The 19,723-nt window shown below is 39.7% G+C and overlaps 1 protein-coding gene across 5 annotated transcripts in view; it reads right to left on the reverse strand.

Moving 5' to 3' along the window:
- Positions 1 to 19,723, reverse strand: part of msrab (methionine sulfoxide reductase Ab) — an 84,270-nt gene that overhangs the window by 57,047 nt on the left and 7,500 nt on the right. For 3 of the 5 annotated variants that reach the window (XM_030127119.1, XM_030127124.1, XM_030127120.1), the window contains exons 2-3: positions 10,545 to 10,613; positions 7,957 to 8,076 (exon numbers count right to left, since the gene is read on the reverse strand). In XM_030127119.1, coding sequence (XP_029982979.1) covers positions 7,957 to 8,076; positions 10,545 to 10,613 — 189 coding nt within the window. Of the gene's footprint in view, positions 1 to 7,956; positions 8,077 to 10,544; positions 10,614 to 15,951; positions 15,998 to 16,394; positions 16,891 to 19,723 lie in introns of those variants that run through there. The other 2 variants (XM_030127123.1, XM_030127121.1) reach the window with 2 other exon arrangements.

The following is a 19,723-nucleotide window of genomic DNA, read 5'->3' on the forward strand; positions in this document are numbered from 1 at the left end:
CAGACTGTATGTTTTCCAATATCAGTCAACTGGTTTAATGCACTGAAAGGTTTTTAATGGTTGAATTTGTATGATTCTGGCTAACTGGAGGTACTATTTCCCTTGTTTTTTTTCCTTCCACAATCTGCGACACCTCATAACATCAAAGACCAACAACCTTAGCTGCAGCTACACCTGAAAATAGGTGAATTTTTGTGGTTCCATGTGCCATTTTTTATTTTATTGAGTTATTTAAATACTACAGTCCACTTCTTTACGCCCACGTCTCTCCCAACTCGCTTTGCCCATGCACTGTCACATCATCCTATGCTCAGCACTGCCTAAAAACTAACCAAACAATCCACTAACTTTACCCCTGTTTGCAGCACCGGCACAGTGTTAACAAAATGTGGAGCTGTGCGAGACTAATTTGCATGTGCTTGTTGTGTTGGGGTCTGTTTTGTACTGAGAGTCAGTTGTTTGTTGTTGTTGGTTAATTGAATTTCTACGATAACAGCTAGACTATGTGGAGTACTCAAATCAGTCTTCCTGAGAAAATCCTTATGGCTGCTCTCAAGTTCTTTGTTCATTCTTTTCTTGCTGCAGCATCAGCAGTGAACAAGCGATACTGTACTGGCTACCATTAGCTTGCTGTTAGCTAATGTCAATAAATCAATGTCTCCTAGCAGAACACAGACTCCAACACAAAATTCACATAAGCACAGGAACAAATCCTACACGTACTGAACCTTTAAATAAGGTTATATAGTAATTCATATTTTGTTAGGTTTACTGTTATTATTTTGTCTTTGGTGGCATGGTAGCATAGTGTCTAGAACTTCCATATCACAGGTCGAAGGTTTCACTGTTCAGCTCTTAGTCAGACTGGAGCCTTTCTGTGTTTTTACCTGTTCTCCCCCCACCAATAAACACAGGTACATATAGATTAATTCAGGGTGCTATTTGGTGCGGGGGGGACACAGTTAGACACGTGGTGTGAAACAAAAGTGAAACTTCACAGACTTTCAATGTCCAACTCCCAGGTTCTCTATTATACAGCGGATCTTACACAATATTTTCACAACTTCTAACCTGTATCCACTGGACCCCCTCCACTGCTCTATGGACCCCCCACAAATGCTGGGCCCCATGAATTTGTCACGTTTACCCCCCCTTTATGGTGCCCCAGTGTACAGGGATGTTTGCAAATTCAGAGACTGTCGACAGTTCGGTTCAGGTGAACATTAGTGCCAGTAATGTAGGATATAGGTGTACGAAAACTCAGTCGCAACCTGCCTGTTGACCCCCCCTAGGATGACATTCATTGAGCAGAAGTAAGGATGTAAAAACCAAAGTGGGGGTTGATCTCCACCATCCCCCTCAACAAATTGCACCCTGGGTTAATTCACCTGTCAGCGCCCTTAACCACAGTATGATGAAGATCTGGAGTTGGTCCCCGAGCACCTTCAATGGTAGCTTATTGCTTCTAATATGTGCTATTGCTAATTGCTAATGCTACGGACTCAAACTTTTTGTTTTTGTCTCACTCCCATTTCTTCTTTTTGCATTTTGAAACTCTACTTAGAACCTTCTTAAGATCCAACAGAGCAAAATGTAAATTCGTGCAATTTTTCAGCTGGTCTTAAAATTCTGATCAGGAGAGTATTTCATGATAATATTTGAGATCATGTAAAATTTTAGGGATGTCCAAACACTTTTTTCCACTAGTACAGGGTGGGGAAGCAAAATTTACAATATTTTGAGGCAGGGATTGAAAGACAGTGTATGACCAATTAGTTTATTGAAAGTCATGAGAATTTATTTGCCACAAGAAAATGTACATAATAGAAAATGTTTTTATTCTATGTGTCCTCCTTCTTTCTCAATAACTGCCTTCACACGCTTCCTGAAACTTGCGCAAGTGTTCCTCAAATATTCGGGTGACAACTTCTCCCATTCTTCTTTAATAGTATCTTCCAGACTTTCTCGTAATAGTTTTGCTCATAGTCATTTTCTTCTTTACATTATAAACAGTCTTTATGGACACTCCAACTATTTTTGAAATCTCCTTTGGTGTGACGAGCGCATTCAGCAAATCACACACTCTTTGACATTTGCTTTCCTGATTACTCATATGCGCAAAAGTTTCTGAAAAGGTATGGATAATAGTGTTAGGTATGATTATGACATCAATATATGTTTGGTTTCAAAACAATTGACGTAGTGCCTGCTGAGAAAAAACAACTAAATGTTCACTGTAAATTTTGCTTCCCCACCCTGTATACCTAGTGGTCTTATACAATGGGGAATGCTGTGCTGAGCTGAGGCAAGTTGAGCTGATACTGGTAGTGGAGAAGCTGCAAACTATAGTCCATCAAATATGTTAGATGGAGGCACATGAGTGTTACATAATCTGAGGGATGATTGCATGCTTTGGTAGATATAACTTTTTTTTCAATGCCTAATAATGATATCAGCCCCAAAAATCCAGTATCAGTCGAGCTCTAAATTTTATGCACCTGGTTTTAGACCCACTTTCTGTCTCTAAATGACACTCAGCTCTCCTACAGGATCATATTAAGCCAGATGAACATGCAAAAGATTATTCGTTTATACAGTTAAACTAAATAAAGAACAGACGAGCTTTGTTGGGCTGCAGAATAGCCTTAGCGCAGGAGGCAGGAATGATAAAAAGCAGAAAATACAAATGAGGCAAAAGTCACCATCAAGACCTGTTGGAAAAAGGTGAATATGCAGTGTGATGTTCTATGCTTGTCCAATCTGAAGGGGGTCGAAGGCTGACAAATGATGCAGACTAGCATCATTAAAGCTGCTAGAGATTCTCTGTTTTGACTGAAGGACACTTCAGCTGGGTGAATGACCTTCTGGGTTAGTATTGCTTCCCAAAACACCACACCATCCTTTTGCTGGTTTATTTTAATTGTTACCTGCTGTTGGAAAAAAAATAATCAGGAGTTCATCTCATGAATAAGTTTCGCTACATAATTGTGTTAGCCTGGCTTGACTGACAAAAAGAGGAGGTATGAGTTGTTTTAACGCCCTTGAATAAACGGGTCGTAGGGGATGGTTAGGTCAATAAGAATTACTATGACCTAGTAAACTACAATTCTGTACAAATTCACACTAACAGCCAGCTTTGGATGCTCTCCTCATGAAAATCAGGGCCTGTAGTGCTATTTGTTTAGGTACTGGACAAAGAAAACTATTGTTAAAACAGAATTACACGCTGTATTCACTCAGTACTGTTTACTAGTAAACTGCTCCAGTGTAATCTGCTTGATGTGGATCACGCTGTGGACTACTCACACCACACTATTTTTCACTGCAGTTGTCAGACAGGTGTGCGGCAAAAACTGATCATCCAGTGAAAACTGACTGTATGCCTAGTTTCTATCAGTCCACAGCTGCATTTATCTGGATCAAACAGTCATAATGAGCAAACATACATAACTCCATGTTTGTGGTGACAGCAGAAGTATGTTCATGTATGTAAACAGTCTTTGCAGTTCATGGTTTATTTAAGTATAACATTTCAGTGTTATCCAAAATGTTTCCATTGCAATATGTTTTCCTGTCTAATATCCAATTTTTTTTTAGGAAATTAGAGTGTTACTAACATCATTTACAGATTGCACTACAAGAAATTGTCTTTTACAGTTATCCTTATGCCTGCCTTATTTTCCTGCTCTGTGTCCTAAACTAAATTCAGCAAACTTTAAAGCAGTGTGTGACTTTCATCACAATTTTTTTTTTCAAATTTGTAAAACCCAAGTGATTAATCATCACTAATCCATTAGTCTTTTAGTGCTTACACACCTGAATCCCTTCCTTCATCGTGAACAACTTCGAAGATGACTCCATCATAAACACAGTCCGCTTGTTTACATAACAAACCGAAACGTCACTCACGCCTTTTTGGAAATTTTGTCACAAAGTGCATTGTGGAAAAAGGAATTCCACGCATCAGCAATTTTGTTGTCTTTTCATGAGTGCTGAACCGAAATGTCGCCTTTGGCTCCATCCACCAACTATACTCATTCTTCTTAAAACACATTTTTTTAGACTTGCTTTTATGTAATGCCTACCCTTTTTAACTTTTTAATTTTTAATTTTTAAATTTGATTTTTATCCTGTTTGATTATTAATTTGTTTCAAACATCTCTCTTATTGTGTTGCTTCTGTTTTAGCGTTTTTACTTGCTGTGTGTATCCTGTTGTTTTGCCCTCTGTCAAAGCACTTTGTAAACTTTGTTTTTAAAGGTGCTATACAAATAAAGTTATTATTATTATTATTATTATTTAAAAGGGGTCATATTTTGCTAAACCCACTTTAATTAGTTTTTGGTACATTTATTTGTGTATTTGGACCCTAATAGTTCAAAAAGTTTGAATATGAACCCTCCAGGTGCTGCAATGCTATCTTTTTATTTATTTCAGCAAAAATCGAGTCAATTTCTACAATCCGTTTTAATTCCTGCTTAATTTGTTGCAGCTATAACTAGTTGCATCATGACATTTGCACATATAAGGTCAAGACTTCTGACGAACATTTCTCCAAGTACGCCATAATTGTTTGTCAGGAGCAGCGGTTGTAGTCCACACTGAAAATATGTCCAAACTTCAAACCAATTACCTAAAATGTTCAGTTGTTGGTTGAACAGGACAGAGCAGCACAGTCAACAACCTGGAGAGTTGTTCACCGTGAGGGAAGCACGGAAAGATGAATGGATTAGTGATAATTAGGCTATCACTTGGGTTTAACAAATTTGAAAAAAAAATTGCTTTAACCATGTGGATTGCAAACAGTTTTTATTGGACTGTAACTTTCTGGTATTCTTTCAGCCAATTAGCAAATTAAAATGTTCTTCTATTTGTTAATCAAATCTTATAAATATCATTGTGAACCATTCAAAACACCCTAAATTTAAATTTTAGACAAAATCTTAGATGTCTTTTGTGTAACTTTTAACCTGATTTAAATGCTAACAGCATTGCTTTTTACACTGTTTATTATAATCTACAATTGCACACACAGTTGAGAAGTACAAAATACAGCTGAAATAAAGGTTCTCAAGTTGTATCTCCAGTCTTTTTTTGCATTTTGCCCCTCATGAACAACTGTTATCACTTGTAAAAGCTCTGTTTTTCCCACATTGATCAACTACAGTGACGCTAAATGACTCAAGCCTCCACCTATGTAGACAATCACTCACTGTCCCTGCGGTTCGTCCAAACAAACCATTGATTACATGACTTTAATTAATGTTAGAGGCTGGGGTGCCGATAAGGGGGGGTTAACATCACAAATTCATGGGGCCCTGTAATTGTGGGGGGGCCCATAGAGCAGTGGAGGGGGCCCAATGGATATAGAGGTTGTGAAAATATTGTGTAGGTATAAGTGAAGTGTAGAAGTCTGGAGGCGAACGTTGAAAGCATGTTAAGTTTCGTTTTCACGGTATCGTAAGTGACACTGTATATGGACCATACCCCCCACGTAATCCCCCTCCCCCATGGTCCAACAGATTGAGAAGATAGTCAATTTGTGTAGGGTCCACAACGATTATGCTTTCACAGGGCCCATAATTGGTAGCGGCGCCCCTGGTTAGAGGTCTAAATTAAACAGAACTTTAAAGGAGATCAATTAGAAATGGTGTACGTGTGTTTGAAACCGGACAAGATATTTTGTTTTTTTTGGAAATGAGGACTTGCGAGATTTAGCCCCTTGCAACTCTTACAGAGCTTAAGTAAAATAGATCTCAATATTAGGGATGGGTAAAAAAATTGATTTAATCATTTTTGGATCAATTTCTTTTTAATTTTGTGTAATCGATTAATGGTGGATGAGATCAATTTTTCAGAGCAGGACCACGAGTAAATGACCCAGAAACTGCCGACGCAGAAGCTCAGCCGGCTCCGTCTCGCGAGCCCCTCGCAGAGATGGGGCGTCTTGGTCGTGCTCGCGACAGTTCTGGCGCGGGAGGAACGCGGAGGAAGGGTGGGGAGAACCTCTCGGTGGGAGTTCCTCCCAGCCTCAAACTCAAACCCACAGTGCGTAGGAACTGGCTGGCGGAGGCAGGTCACGGAAGCCAGTCGTTCTAGAACTATTAACTTCGATCACCTGTGGCTGAGTGCGGAGTTAGAGGAATAGTAAAGCAGAAATCACGAAGCTCCGCCCACCCTCCCCCTCCAGTGAGTTTCTTGTACCAAGGGTCCAATATGATTCTGTTTCGGAGGCCAAACTGATGTCAGTGCCCCATGGTGATAGTAATGTGTCTAAAGGCTGGAAGAGCCAGGTATAAAACAGAAGAAAGATGACGAAGAAGTCTGTTCAGATCCACTGTAGAAACATGGACATGTTTGTGTCCTGTTCATTATTAAAGAGTAGATTCATCCATTTACTGCTGAAATATCATATTTATTTCCTTTCAAATATCAATATTGATTCTGTGTTTCATGGTTGCAGTGGTCAAATAATCAAGTTACAACTCAAAATTGTACTTTGGTATCACTAAATGAACCTGAATCAATCAATTAATACTGAATCCAATTGAATCGCAATTCATCGATTCAGAACCTTATGAATCGAAATCGAATCGATTAAGGAAATTGGCCATGATACCCGGCCCTACTCAATATGCACTTCCGTACAAATGAACTATTAAGTGGTTAGCTAAGGGAAAATATGTTTACCGATGAAAACATTTCCCTCTCTCCACCTGTCAGCTCTGTGTACGTCTGTCCTCCCAAAACAACTACGACTGCAACCGAACCTACGCTATTTCCGTGTGTCAGACCATCTTCCTATGTGCCTGTCCTTCCATCCTTTCCTGGCTCTGCTGACAGTTCCATCATACCCTTCCTTTCCCTATGTCTGTCTGTCTGTCTGTCCAGCTGTCTGTCCTGCCCTGGTCTGTGTTGACAGCTCCTCGGTCTCATGCCGTCGCAGTGTTCTGCTCCGTCATGGCCATTGGAGCGACGCCTGCTGTCTCTGAGCCGATGGACAGCCAACCATTCTATCTCATACTTTCTCAAATTTTCTATTCCCTAAAAGACGGTGTGTATTTTTTTTTTTATCCATTCACTTGCTAGCAGTTCACAATCTCTATATTTCTGTCATCTGTCTCCCATCTCTTGCCCTTCCCCACAGCTGACCATGTGGATGCTGGAGAGCTGAAAGGAAGAAAAAAAAAACGAGAGAAAAACATAGGCGGGAAACATACAATTCCTTAAAGGATTCTGCTCAGAAAGTCTGCCAGACGAGCCCACAGCGTCCTTTCGCCCCTCTCTACGTTCCCCGTGCAGTGCCTGCACATACACTCTGTCTGCAATGATGTATCGCTAGTAATGGAGAAGACCCAAACTAACAGCTCACAACTCCAAAAGCACGAGGGAGTAGGGCATCTACATTTTAATTACAGTATCTCAACATCCTGCTTTCATCTATTTCAATCTCATGATGAAGAACATCCAAAGAAGCAAATTCACAAACACAGACAGGTAGCCAAACATATTAAGGTCTATGACTGCACAGAATCCAAGCTTCTATCTCCGGCATCATGTCTGCCAAACCATAGTCTCGGGGAAAGAAGCCAATTTATGCCGCTTCATACACGGTAACCTCTGTTGGCAAAAAACGCCGCAGTACAGCACAGTACAGAGCCCAATCCTTACAAGTAGGTCATGGGGGGGTGGGGACGGGGTGTGCAGCCCATCTGGAGCAGTGCATTCTGAGTAGTTGACTGCAGATGAAGGGAAGGCGGCAAAAGGATGAGAGAGCTGTACTTAAAACACCCTTTCGACTCTTGTTTCTTTCTCTTTTTCCTCAGCGTCTTTTGAACTCTGACTAATCTGTCCGCAAAATTCCCTTCCAAGTCTCTCCTCGGTCGGGTAATATATGTAGATCAAAGCGTAGGAGAGTGTGCATACTGGGAAACGCTCAAGGTGCAAAGTGTGTTACCTGAGCGGACTTCATGGTAGTCGGGGTTGGGGGTGAAGCCGCCGGCGTAGCCCACCTGGGTGGAGAAGACCCCCGGAAGGCGCCAGAATAATTTCTCAGCTCCCCAGAAACAACCCATACCTGAAAGAAAAGAAGCGTAATTAAATATACATCATACTGCAGCAAAACAAATCAAAACTTAAGAGTTCTATTGATTTTGAGTAATAGAAATACTGAGTGCTTTTCAGATTTTACATGAAAATTCAATGTTTTACAACCGACTGTCCCACGTTTCGACGTTTTACAGCATACTAGAAATACCACGTTTCATACAAATTTATAAAAATGCTTCAGGAAGACACTATTTTTAGCTCTGGAAAAAATTAAGAGACCACTGCAAATCAGCTTTTCTACATGTGTGGCAGCCAATCCATTCCAGTGTCTGTTCAATTTGTCATGTTCTGCAAATACACGATCTAAATGACAGTATTTTGATTTGGAATCTGGGGGAAATGTTGTCCGTAGTGTATAGAGTAAAAACAAAAATGTTCATTTTACAAATACCTATAAATAGGAAAATCAGAGAAACTGACAAATTAAGACAACACTGCAATTTTTTGGGGGTTCTTTAATTATTTTTTTTTTGACACAACCCTTTCGATTCACACATTTCCTTGCTTATTTGAAGCCTGCAAGGTTGTATTATGCATTAATATTAGCCAAATCCATTGCTTAATATAAAAGCAGCTCGTGTTGTAACATTATAAAAATACAAAAAAAGAGCAAATTAATGTGCACATGGCTTTTTTACAAAAATAAATAAATAAATAAAATGCATTCTTAAATTTACTCCTGCAAAGTGGTGTGTACACTACAAAGAAATTGTAGGAACAGTCATTATGTGTAAAATAACCCTTGATTGGTGCTAAAATCTGCAGAATCTATTTTCAGTGTTTACTCAAGGAAAAATCATGCCGCTAATTATTTTTTCAACCTGAGATTCATTAGTCTTAGCTGATCTACTGTGAAGAACTAAAAGAAAAGTGCACCCTAGATACCCCTCACACATTTATCTTACTTATGTTCACTGGATCTGTAAGTATAAAACGTTCTGTCTGCTCACACATTTTTCTGTTCATTTGACCCTCTACAGTGTGCGAAATTCCAAAATGTCTTGTGTGATGTCTTACATTTATTTTCAGAATTACAAATACTTTTAAAAAACCAAAAACAAAAATCTATTTATTTTTTATTTTCTGCATTCCAGCTGCAAATTAGGAGTTTTTCCTCAATTGAGGGAGCAGCTGTTACAAACAAATCAATCATTTACAAACAAATCAAAGTGTTGTGATGTGCATGGAAAAAAAACATTGAAAAACTGTGAATGAAAATAAACACGTTAAGACTGTGTTGCAGAGATCCAAAATTGCAGCTGGTTCAGGTGAGATTTATTCTCTGCACAGTGGAGACAGAGGTACATAATGGTAGCGATATTCTGTCTGCCAAAAAAAGCCATAAACAATTTATACAAAGTTCACTGGTAACTAGTGGTGCCAGGCATAACAAACCCCACCCCCCCCATATCTTATTTTGGCATTGATCCAGCTGATGTCATCATGTCTATGTGTTTGGTAATGTCAGCATATCAACTGCCCCTATACATATGCCAGGTTTGGAGTAAATTGAAACAAAATTGATGTTTTTATAGACATTTGAAATTTCGCCCATTATGTAAATGGGGGGGAAGGATTTAAAAAATTAATAAAAAATTTTAACTTTAACCTACTTTTCCCAAAATGTAATGACATCTATTCTGACTCACTGGCAATCTATAAATGGAATTTGGTAGGAAGTTAACCAATATTTTTGCTGCTACAGACATTTGAAATTTTGCCCATTATAAGTAAATGGGGAAAAAAAAGATTTGAAAAATTCATAAAAAATATGAACTTTGACTTTGTGTTCCCAATATGTAATCAGATCTATTCCCAGTCACTGGCAATCTACAAACCCAATTTGGTATGAATTCAACCGATAGTTCTGCTGCTAAAGTGTTAACAAACAAACCGAACCAAAAATGGGGTAATAAAAACTGATCACAGGTTGAGCTGGGTTAAGTTAGACAACAATGAGGAGTACATTTTAAATGGTTATGAGCTTGAATATACGAATTAGAACTGTATTGGAAGTGATCATGTGTTAAACAGTAAGAGCAGTAACTGTATTCTGAAGGATGCATTTACAATTAAGAAATGTTTGTAACTAAGATATTACAAAATACAAAAGACTTTCACAAACATTAACTAATGAACAAATCCAAGATTGGTTCTTAGATAACGCATGCACCTTGGGAACTACAGCTTTAACAACTGCACTAAAATTGGTTGCTTCCACAGTTGTGCTTCTAAAGTCCAATAACACTGTGGGTCCATTTCAACAAATACCTTTGAAACCAGCCTTTTTTTTTTTTTTTTTTTACAATGAAGACCCTGGTATTCCTGAACTTTTACATTATCTGCAATCAGACAATTGTTTTTTTTTACCCAAATAAATTACACGTTGGATCATTTCAGATTTTATTAAAAAATTGTGCGATTTTGTAGTCTCACCAAACATGATGGTCTCCATTCCCTCTGGAAATGGTTCCACAGTGGGATTCCCATTGACTGCATGCTTTTCTGTGAAGAGGAACAGTATGCAAATGCGAATCAGAACACTGTGCTTCAACAGTACAAATTATAGTAGCCGAGTAAAGGGGCCCATTAACGGCTTCATCTAGGCCTCATAGATGTGACCCAGGCCAGCGGATCAGAGCTGGAGGCTTCTGTGCTGGAAGACATTTAAGAGATTACATGGCTTTGACCGCCTTTCTGTCCCTGCTGTCCTCCCTTCAATACCCACAATTAAACACAATCACATAGTTAGGTAGTTTTCTGATCTCTCTTTTACTCTACAGCATGGCTTTAGATGTAAGTGTATTCAATGCTAGCCTTGGCACTATCGGGAATAGACGATATGTCAGCGACACAAAACCCCCACAAGCACAGAAAGGCCAAATAAGCAGACCCAGAGCCATCCTAATCTTCGCCTTGTTGAAAATACCCAATAAGTAAAACAAACTGGAGTGCCGAGAGGTGGCGGGGGGGTGGCACTCTGCTGCCAACTGTGCTACATGGAATTAAAGCGCTAAAAACAAAATGTGTGTGTATGTGGGTCTGCATGTGTGTGCCTGTGTAGCCCACAGATGTGTGAGGAGGATTAGGGTTTAAGAAGACTGAGGTGACTTAGCGTGCAAATCTCTGCTAAGCAAGGCTGGTTTGTACTGCAACCACTAATATTAGTCCGTGGATAAACAGGCCACAGAGTACACTACAGGCTTAGGGACACACCAATAATGGATGCTTCCTCTGAGTTCAATGTGCGATTGCTCTCTGGCCATTAAGAGATGTGGTGTGTGACATCGAGTACAAACAATCTGTAAACTGATACATGATGGGCATAATAGTTGCGTTCCTACACTGGCCTGGGATTATCTCTCTCTGCGGGGCCAACGGTCACCTGCTGCTAGAGCTAGCTGATATAGCAAAATCTCATATTGCATACATATCACAACGTATCGCAATGTTCACATGTAAAGGCGGTCGTGTCCCATGGGATCTTATTTCAGAAAAAAACAGCAAATACTGAGGGACAAGTACTTTGATTCCACTTTAATTATATCCCTATATACACATCTGATGTTAGTTTTAACAGGAGTAGGAATAGGTGTTATTGTCATTGCAAAAATACAACTGTACAGTGCGACAAAATTTTGTTTTTGTGCTCTGTAAAGTGCCCAGAATTATAAATACAGAAAGCAATTATAAAAGCAGATAGGAATGGAAATATAACACTAATTAAATACAAGCAAACATGGACAAAAATGAGTCGAACATCAATAAAAATGTGCAGAATGTAGAGGTGTTCAGTAATGAGTGCAGTTGCAAGTATTATTATAAATATAAGGCAAGTAGTGCTATCGACATGTATACAGATATGCACCTCTACTATTTACGTAGCAGCAACTTATATAAGCAGTTGACAATGCAAAGAACCTGTTTATTTGGTTTGGTTTAGAGCAACCACAGCTTTTAATAAGTTAATTTTAAGTCGAGAAAATTGCAGTTTGTTGTAAAACCATTAGTTCAGAACGCCACTGCACAGGTCCTAACAAGAACCACTGAAGTATGACCACATCACTTCTGTTCTCAGATCTCTGCACTGGCTTCCAGTTTCTTAGAGAACACTTGAAAACAGCACTGGTTGTGTACAAGTCTCTTCATTTCTTAGCGCCACAGGACATCTGAAGGCGAAGACACACCAACCCGACTGTCGATCGTTGCCAGAAAAAGTAGCTTGACTAATCAGTCGGCTCCCATCTCCCTGACAAGGTCAAAAAAGTGTGAAGAACACACCAAATCGACAACCGAAAACTGGAAAATGACTGAACATCTCTCTAAATACAGAGCTCGCTGTTGTCAGTCATTGTTGTCAGCAGAGACTGTTGAGTAGTCAAGAAGGGTTGTTGTTGTTGTGGAAAAAGAAAGATGTTGCAGGTAAAAACAAAGGAGAAATTGCACTATGCTAACAATGCTAACAGTGTTCACTTCATGGAATGAATGAAGTCCATAGTCAACACTGACTGTCACTCATTCAGATACGAGATGAGCAGTGAATGGCCTATTATAGAAGATAATAATAGTGTGAAGTACCTTGGCATAACTGTATTCACATGGAAACTTCTCATTCACTGATTCACTAGTCAAGGGCTATCCCTCCACCAATCAGACTGGTCCGACTGAACTGATGATAATGGCCGATTACACATTGAATCGGTCGAAAAGACTGGCGACGGCATTAACAACAGCCGATCGCAGAGAACACACCAACCAGACTCATGTCACGACCTCGCCAGACTGCCCGACGACATCTGACCGCCAAAAATTGGGTTGGTGTGTCTTTGCCTTCACATGTCGGTGCCATATGAACCATCTCAGACTAAGAATTTCCGGCAAAGGCCTTCTGATCGAGAGTCGGGACTAAATAGGGAGAAGCAGCGTCTCAGTTTTATGCTGCCAAAATCGGGAATAGTGATATTAGACAAGCCCAACTCTGACAATGTTTAAGTCCAAGCTGAAAACATTTCTTTTTAGCTCTGCATATGGCAACTGAAATGGCTTTATCTGCACTTGTCTCTTTATTTTAAGCATTTAATTTTTTATTATACATTTTGCCATTTTTAATGTTTATTCTTGTCCATGTATTTATAACTTGTCTTATTTTTGTAAAGCACTTTGAATTACCATCTGTATGAAATGCCTTATACAAATAACCTTGCTTTTGCCTATTCAAGTGTCAGATTATGAAAACAGGTGAATAAAAACACTGCACACCCAAAAGTCACAGAAGAGTCACCATCTCTCTCCACAGTCTGTTCAGAGTTGCTGACCGTGTCCCTACGGCTTCAGCATGACCACACTTGAGGTTATTTTCACCTCTTCTGATACTTTTTCACCTTGCTTTCAAAGAACAAAGTGAGCCAACAGCCAGTTTAGAGTTGGTGCAGTGAGAGATGCAGTCCACTGAGCCATTTCACACAGAAGTGACTTTACAATCTTCACCACAAACTGTGTATACAGGGCTGGGCAATAAAACAATAACGCTATATATCGCGATATAACTTTTCATTGATAGAAATTTCGATAGAATTCATTTGTCTATGTTTTGACAGATGTAAGAACAGCCAATCATAATTAAGTAGCACTGCACCGAACCAATCACGCTAGAGCCACGGCAAGTTATGTTGACACACACAGCACAGGCCTAAGAGCAGCCGCAGCACACATGCTAATGTTTGGGCTGCAGCGAGACTATTCGGGTGACCGGGTTACTGAAAAGTAGGGTGCGAACTGTTTTGGTTTCGGCGTTCGACTGAGGCACAGAAACCGGGAGTTGGACGTTCAAAGCATGTTAAGTTTCCCTTTCAAACACACCCTCACATACACCACAAACAAAATGTTAAGGATATTTTTAATTTTTGGGCTATTTTTTTCAGTTGGGATTCTTGCATAGCACTTTTTACTATTTTTTTATGTGTGAATTGAAACACATTTTTTAAATGACCCGACATAGTTTTATTTACAAATGGCAAAAATGACAAAAAAAAAAGACAAAAAAAAAAAGAGAAATATCTTTAACTTTTTGTTTGTAGTGTATATACCCCCGGCATTGTTTCATGAAGATGGTCTGTTTTGTTAGTGTTCTTTTTTAAAACTTGAAAGCCTTTGCCTGCTGGTCAGACTTTCAGTTTAGTTTTAAATATATGCACCTGTTTAATTTATTTTAAACATTTTTATAATGTTCTTCAGCACATCTGTCATGTTCAACCTCTGAGAAAATTAATCATATTTAAATGAAAAATAACCTTCTGATGTCTTCACAACTAACTTATAGGTAACAGAAAATTTAAGCTTGACAAAAATAATGATTTGATTTATATCATGATACATATCGATATCGTCTAATATGAAAACAGTTATCATGATATGATATTTTACCTCTGTATATATTCATATTATATTCAGAATTATATACTCAACCAATACTCCTTCTGTTCAGTTTGTTCTGCACCTAGACCACTTCTTTTTAACCAGTTTGGCTGTGGTGGTCTGTGTAAGTTTCTACACCTGCAATTTTAACCAAACAAGTCCTCCTTATTTTGTTTATTTTGTTTTGTGTTGTTCACAGTCCCACTCATGTCCATTCTGGGTCACTTCTACCCTCCTCCATGTTTATTTGTGTTGCAGTCATGCAAATTTTGTACCTGTATCTGTGCCGTGTGGGAGAAAGCGCTGTCACCATCCAAATAAAGAACATGGTGACACAACAAAATAAAGTGCGGTGAATATCTATACCCAGATATACAGAGATACAGTATATATCGTCCCATCACATAGTCTGACCTGCACTTTACCTCACACTAAGTAGCTGCTGTAAAACAAACAATACTGACACCTCTTTACCACAACTTAATTATTTTCAGGAATACACGGAGTAAAAAACTTGAGCTGTTAACACCAGTCTGGTGTACCACCTGAAGGGCACTTCTGCTACGGAGTAACAGATTGTAGAAGCATAAAAAAAAAACTCCTTAAAATGTCACAGGGGCCTGGCAACCCTCAGGCATTCCCCTGCTGCCCTCCTGTTGTGAGACAGTACTGTTTTTTTAGCAGTAGGTTGAGACTGCTGGGTCATATTCACAAGCCCAGTCAGCTGCAACCAAAGTGAATCTGTGTGACTGACTGTACCGGCTAAATATTCTCAGCTCACAGCAGTGACATAAGGTGGAGAAAGGACAGTTGAAATCTTCATCCTTCTGTGAATTTGCAATGTCTCGACCCTTTGCTCACTTGCACCCTCTTGTCTTCTGTTTCTGGCTGTAGCGATAAAAAAAAAACAAGCAGCCAAGTTGCCAAATGAGTGAGGGAGAAAGACAGATAAGTGTGCGATAGGGGAGGAAGAGTGCGAGGAGGGGAGCGATCAGCCTGCCAAAATAATAAAAAGAGTAAATAGGCAGTGAGAAGCAACAGATGAGGGTAGCAGTGAAGCAGAGAGGGTTTTTTTTTTTTTTTTTTTTTGGCTCCCAGACCACCATGCCTTTGGGCGCTATATAAAAAGCCCGAGCACTCAATCCAAGTGGAGCGCAGAGAAAACAAACAAGCAAACAAATAAACAAACAAAAAAAAAAAAAAAAAGAGAGGTAAAAATGAAGACAGCCAGGAACATGCAGACACAGCACTGTCCACAAAACCAACTCCGAGCCAAACCTCCCCGCCCTCTTCGTTCTTTCTCAACAGCTCACACACTCTTACAGCACACTCTCTTCATCACGTCGGTTTCCCATCATCCCTCACTTTTATGCAAACGTGAGCATGCACGCACGCACGCCTGCACGCGCGCCGTCGCTCCCGAACCAACCTCTGCTGTGGGTATTTCTCCCATGGAGCATCCTGGCAGAGGTCCAGTGCAGTGCCAGGCTGGCTCCTTTCACTGTGCTTTAGCCCAGCATTCCCCCCTGCCAGCCCAGCGCCCACACCCCTATTCTGCCAGAATTACCCCACCTAAACACACACAGGCAACGAGAAAGAACTGGCTGAATACCCTCACTACGCTGCCTCACTTCGCCAGCAAAAGAAAGAACAGAGGACGACAAAAAACAAGCAGGGAGGGTGACTGACTGAGCTTACAAAAGAAGAAAACAGGCTGAATATGGGGGAAGGATTCATGAAAAGGATTTTTTTTTTCCAACTTGGATGAGATATGGGCGTAATTTCTCGTGTGCGCCTTTGTTTTTGAGGATATCTGAACAGCCAGAGCAGGCTATACAGTTAAGCGGGACTGACACGGAATACTTTGGTCACCTTTTGTTGCTTTTTGGTTGTAGGCGGCTGGACCAGAACCAAAACAAAACCGGACCCGGCACCCCGCCACTCCGCTTGTCTCATGGTTACCAACATTCAAGGCTAACAATCTGTTTCTTAGCGGATAATGGTGTCCATTTCGACTTCTTTCTGTGGGTTCTTTTAGTCTTTGTTACCGTCCCGGTTCTACCCGCGGTCCTGTGGTCCTCAGCCGCAAAACTGAAGTCCAAGCACTGCTGCCCCCTCACGCAAAAAAGCACGGGAGAAGTTGTGTCCCTGTGGATGCCAAAACTGGTGACGAAAAGGTCGATTTCCAGGCTGCTCTGTTTAGTTCCTTCCAAAAAAAAAAAAAAAAAAAAAAATTCCATTCTCTGTCTTTCCCTCTTCCCCTTTCCTCCCTCTTGCTATTCCTCTTTCTAGCTTCACACAAGTTGGCAGGGAGTCAGGCACGAGTCGTCGGAGGAGGTTGATGCTTTATAGTGGTGCCAACTACCCTCTGCTGTTTGGGAGGATGGGTAGGGGCTAGAAAGAGTGGGGCAAAGGAGGGGAAGGGAGGGGGGTAAGAGGCAAAGCTGGTGGGAGGTGATCCATTTTTAAGAACAGTAAGAGGTAAGTAAAAGACACCGCTGTGGCCTTAAAACAGTCGATTCAACTTTTTAGCTGTGACACCTGTGGTTTCCTTACACTTCAAGCTGTCACTGTCCAGGGAAAATGTCTAGACTCTGGAGAACAGCTACAACTTTCAAACCATCCGTGCATTCCATACATACTGTATCGTAGCAACGGAAACAGTTGCTATGGAGAGGACTACCTACTAAAGCATCGACTCAATTATCTTCCTCCAGCAAGATGGAGGCACATCCTGTTGGGGCCCGCTGAAATAGTTCAACACAGAAGCCAATTTGAAGGCAGGAGCTGGAGCATAACATCCACCCATTAGCTGCAGAAATCAACTAAAGTATATCTTTCTTTAACAACACAGTAGAGGAGACTCAGACAAAAAATATTTCACCTTTACACACTGGGTGTCCTGTCTAAAATGTATATATTATGTAAACATCTAGAAGCACAAGAAATATCCTATACATAAAAATAAGAATCATCACTTTCAGGAAAAAATTATGAAATCAAAATGTAACAAGTGGTGCCAGGCACAACAAACCCTACCCCTCACATGTATTTCACCTATTATAAGTATATTGGAATCTTTTAAAAAATCATTTAAAAAAAATGTAACTTTGACCTACTTTTCCCAAAATGTAAGGACACCTGTTCTGGGTCACTGGCAATCTATAAACCCGATTTGGTATGAATTCAACCAATAGTTTTGCTGCTAAAGTGTTAACAAACCAACAAACAAACCAAAAACAATACCCCTTGCCTCCCCTTTGGGGGGTTGGGGTAATTATGTCTGTACCCTTCAGGTTATTATATTTATAATATATGCTTGTGAATCTGGACCCAGTTTTCAGTACTATGTATACTGGTAAGTACCATAGTCCTACATCATATATTTTGAAGTAAAAATTTGGTTTTCACTATCACAATTTTAGTCAAAAACTAAATGTCGTGATACAAAATAATTGTCTTTTTCCTGCCACTATAATAACAGTGTAGTCAATGTACTGATATAAACCAGATCTATTTATTGCCATTGGAATGTAAATAATTAGATTTTTCATTGATTTTTGGCCTCAATTAAAAGTTAGTTGGGTTAATTCTCTATGCAGGTGCCATTAAGCCACAATATGACAATAGTGCACAACAAGATAATGTCAGTAAATATTAAATAAGGTTTGGCTGTGGTTATATTAAGTCTTTTGGGAGCCAGTCGTTTCCTGACAGATATTTTCAAAGTAAACAACTGTCTTGGCTTCTGACATTCATAATATCAACTTCAACTGACAACTACATAAACAAGTCCCATCAGTGTTTTCCCAAGAAACTCCTTTTGCTCATTCCCGCCTCTATTCTTCTATTGCACAGCAGTAACAACATGCAATAGTGGGTACCATTAGCTTTGGAATGGGATTAGCTAACACTCACAAATGACAAATGGCTCCTAGCATAAAACAGGCTCCAAACAACTGTACACTCCGTATAAAAACACCCAAGAAACTTAAGTTAATAACATATACTAAGGTTACGATAGCTTTTAATTGGCTGCGACCATTGGACATAAATAAAAACTACATTTCCATTTGCCTTTTAGGGTAATTTAGGTGCATTGTGGTTAATGGTTGCTGATGCTAATTCTCAAATGAGGCAAGTGTGCCACCAGACAATGTCATTCAAGTATAACTTTGCCCCCATTCTCAGTCCAACACGACTCACTGCATGACTCTGAGAAGTACAACAAGGTCAGAAAGAGTCTGGGCTGGAGGTGAACAGGGTCTGAATGTCCTGGTGGGGATGTCAGATGAAGTAGTTCAGGAACATCCGTATGATAGAAAATCACAACACACTTACACAGAACCAAAAGAGCCTCTCAAAGGGTTAGCTCGAGTTTCTGTGCTGGTTTTGCTACCTAATAAAGCCCTGCCTAAAAATTAATATTCATTTACACATTTTAAGAATATTTTTTTTTACAATTTTATGGGACTGTCAACCCATAATTTCCCCACGTGGAAATACAACCCTGAAGTGCTATTAAACCTACCAAAGTTTCCGGATAAATAATGCACTTCTGTAGCTGGTGTTTCAAAAAGGTACTTTAGATTAAAAACAACAGGCAAATTAACTGATCAATGCAGTGCTTTTATGAAACAAAAACATTGTGCTCATGGAAGTGTGGTGGTTCTGAACAGAGGGATAAAATGGCTTCAGTTCAACCTGCTGGAAAATTAATTAGTTTTGGCAGAAACTGAGTAGAAGACAGGTGGACTAAACAACACTGATAAGAGGTGGCAATACTGATTTTTTTAACGTAAATTTTATGGCAAACAGTCGTACTGTAACAATGCGAAAAGTGCCGCTCTAGGTTAGCATGGAGTTGGAACAGTTGAGCATTTTTTTCGCAACAAAATGCAGATTTTTACATTAATTGGAACAACCATTGATGCATTTCATTACACTGGAGTCATATGATTCTGTTCACAGATTAAAAAACATGTTTTAGAACACCAGCCATACCCCAAACAATGGAGAATGCCTTAGAAGTAGTGATGAAAATATGACAATTCTGTTAGTTTTGTCCATCTGTTTGATAAACAGGAAATTATCAACTAAGATAATCATCTGGGAATACCGCACCAACTCCCAGGTCAATAGAACTAGCATTACACGAAGATACTCAACTATTAGCGTCTAGTTGCAATGTATTTCACATC

This window comes from Sphaeramia orbicularis, chromosome 22, assembly GCF_902148855.1.
Source record: "Sphaeramia orbicularis chromosome 22, fSphaOr1.1, whole genome shotgun sequence".
Lineage (NCBI taxonomy): Eukaryota > Metazoa > Chordata > Actinopteri > Kurtiformes > Apogonidae > Sphaeramia > Sphaeramia orbicularis.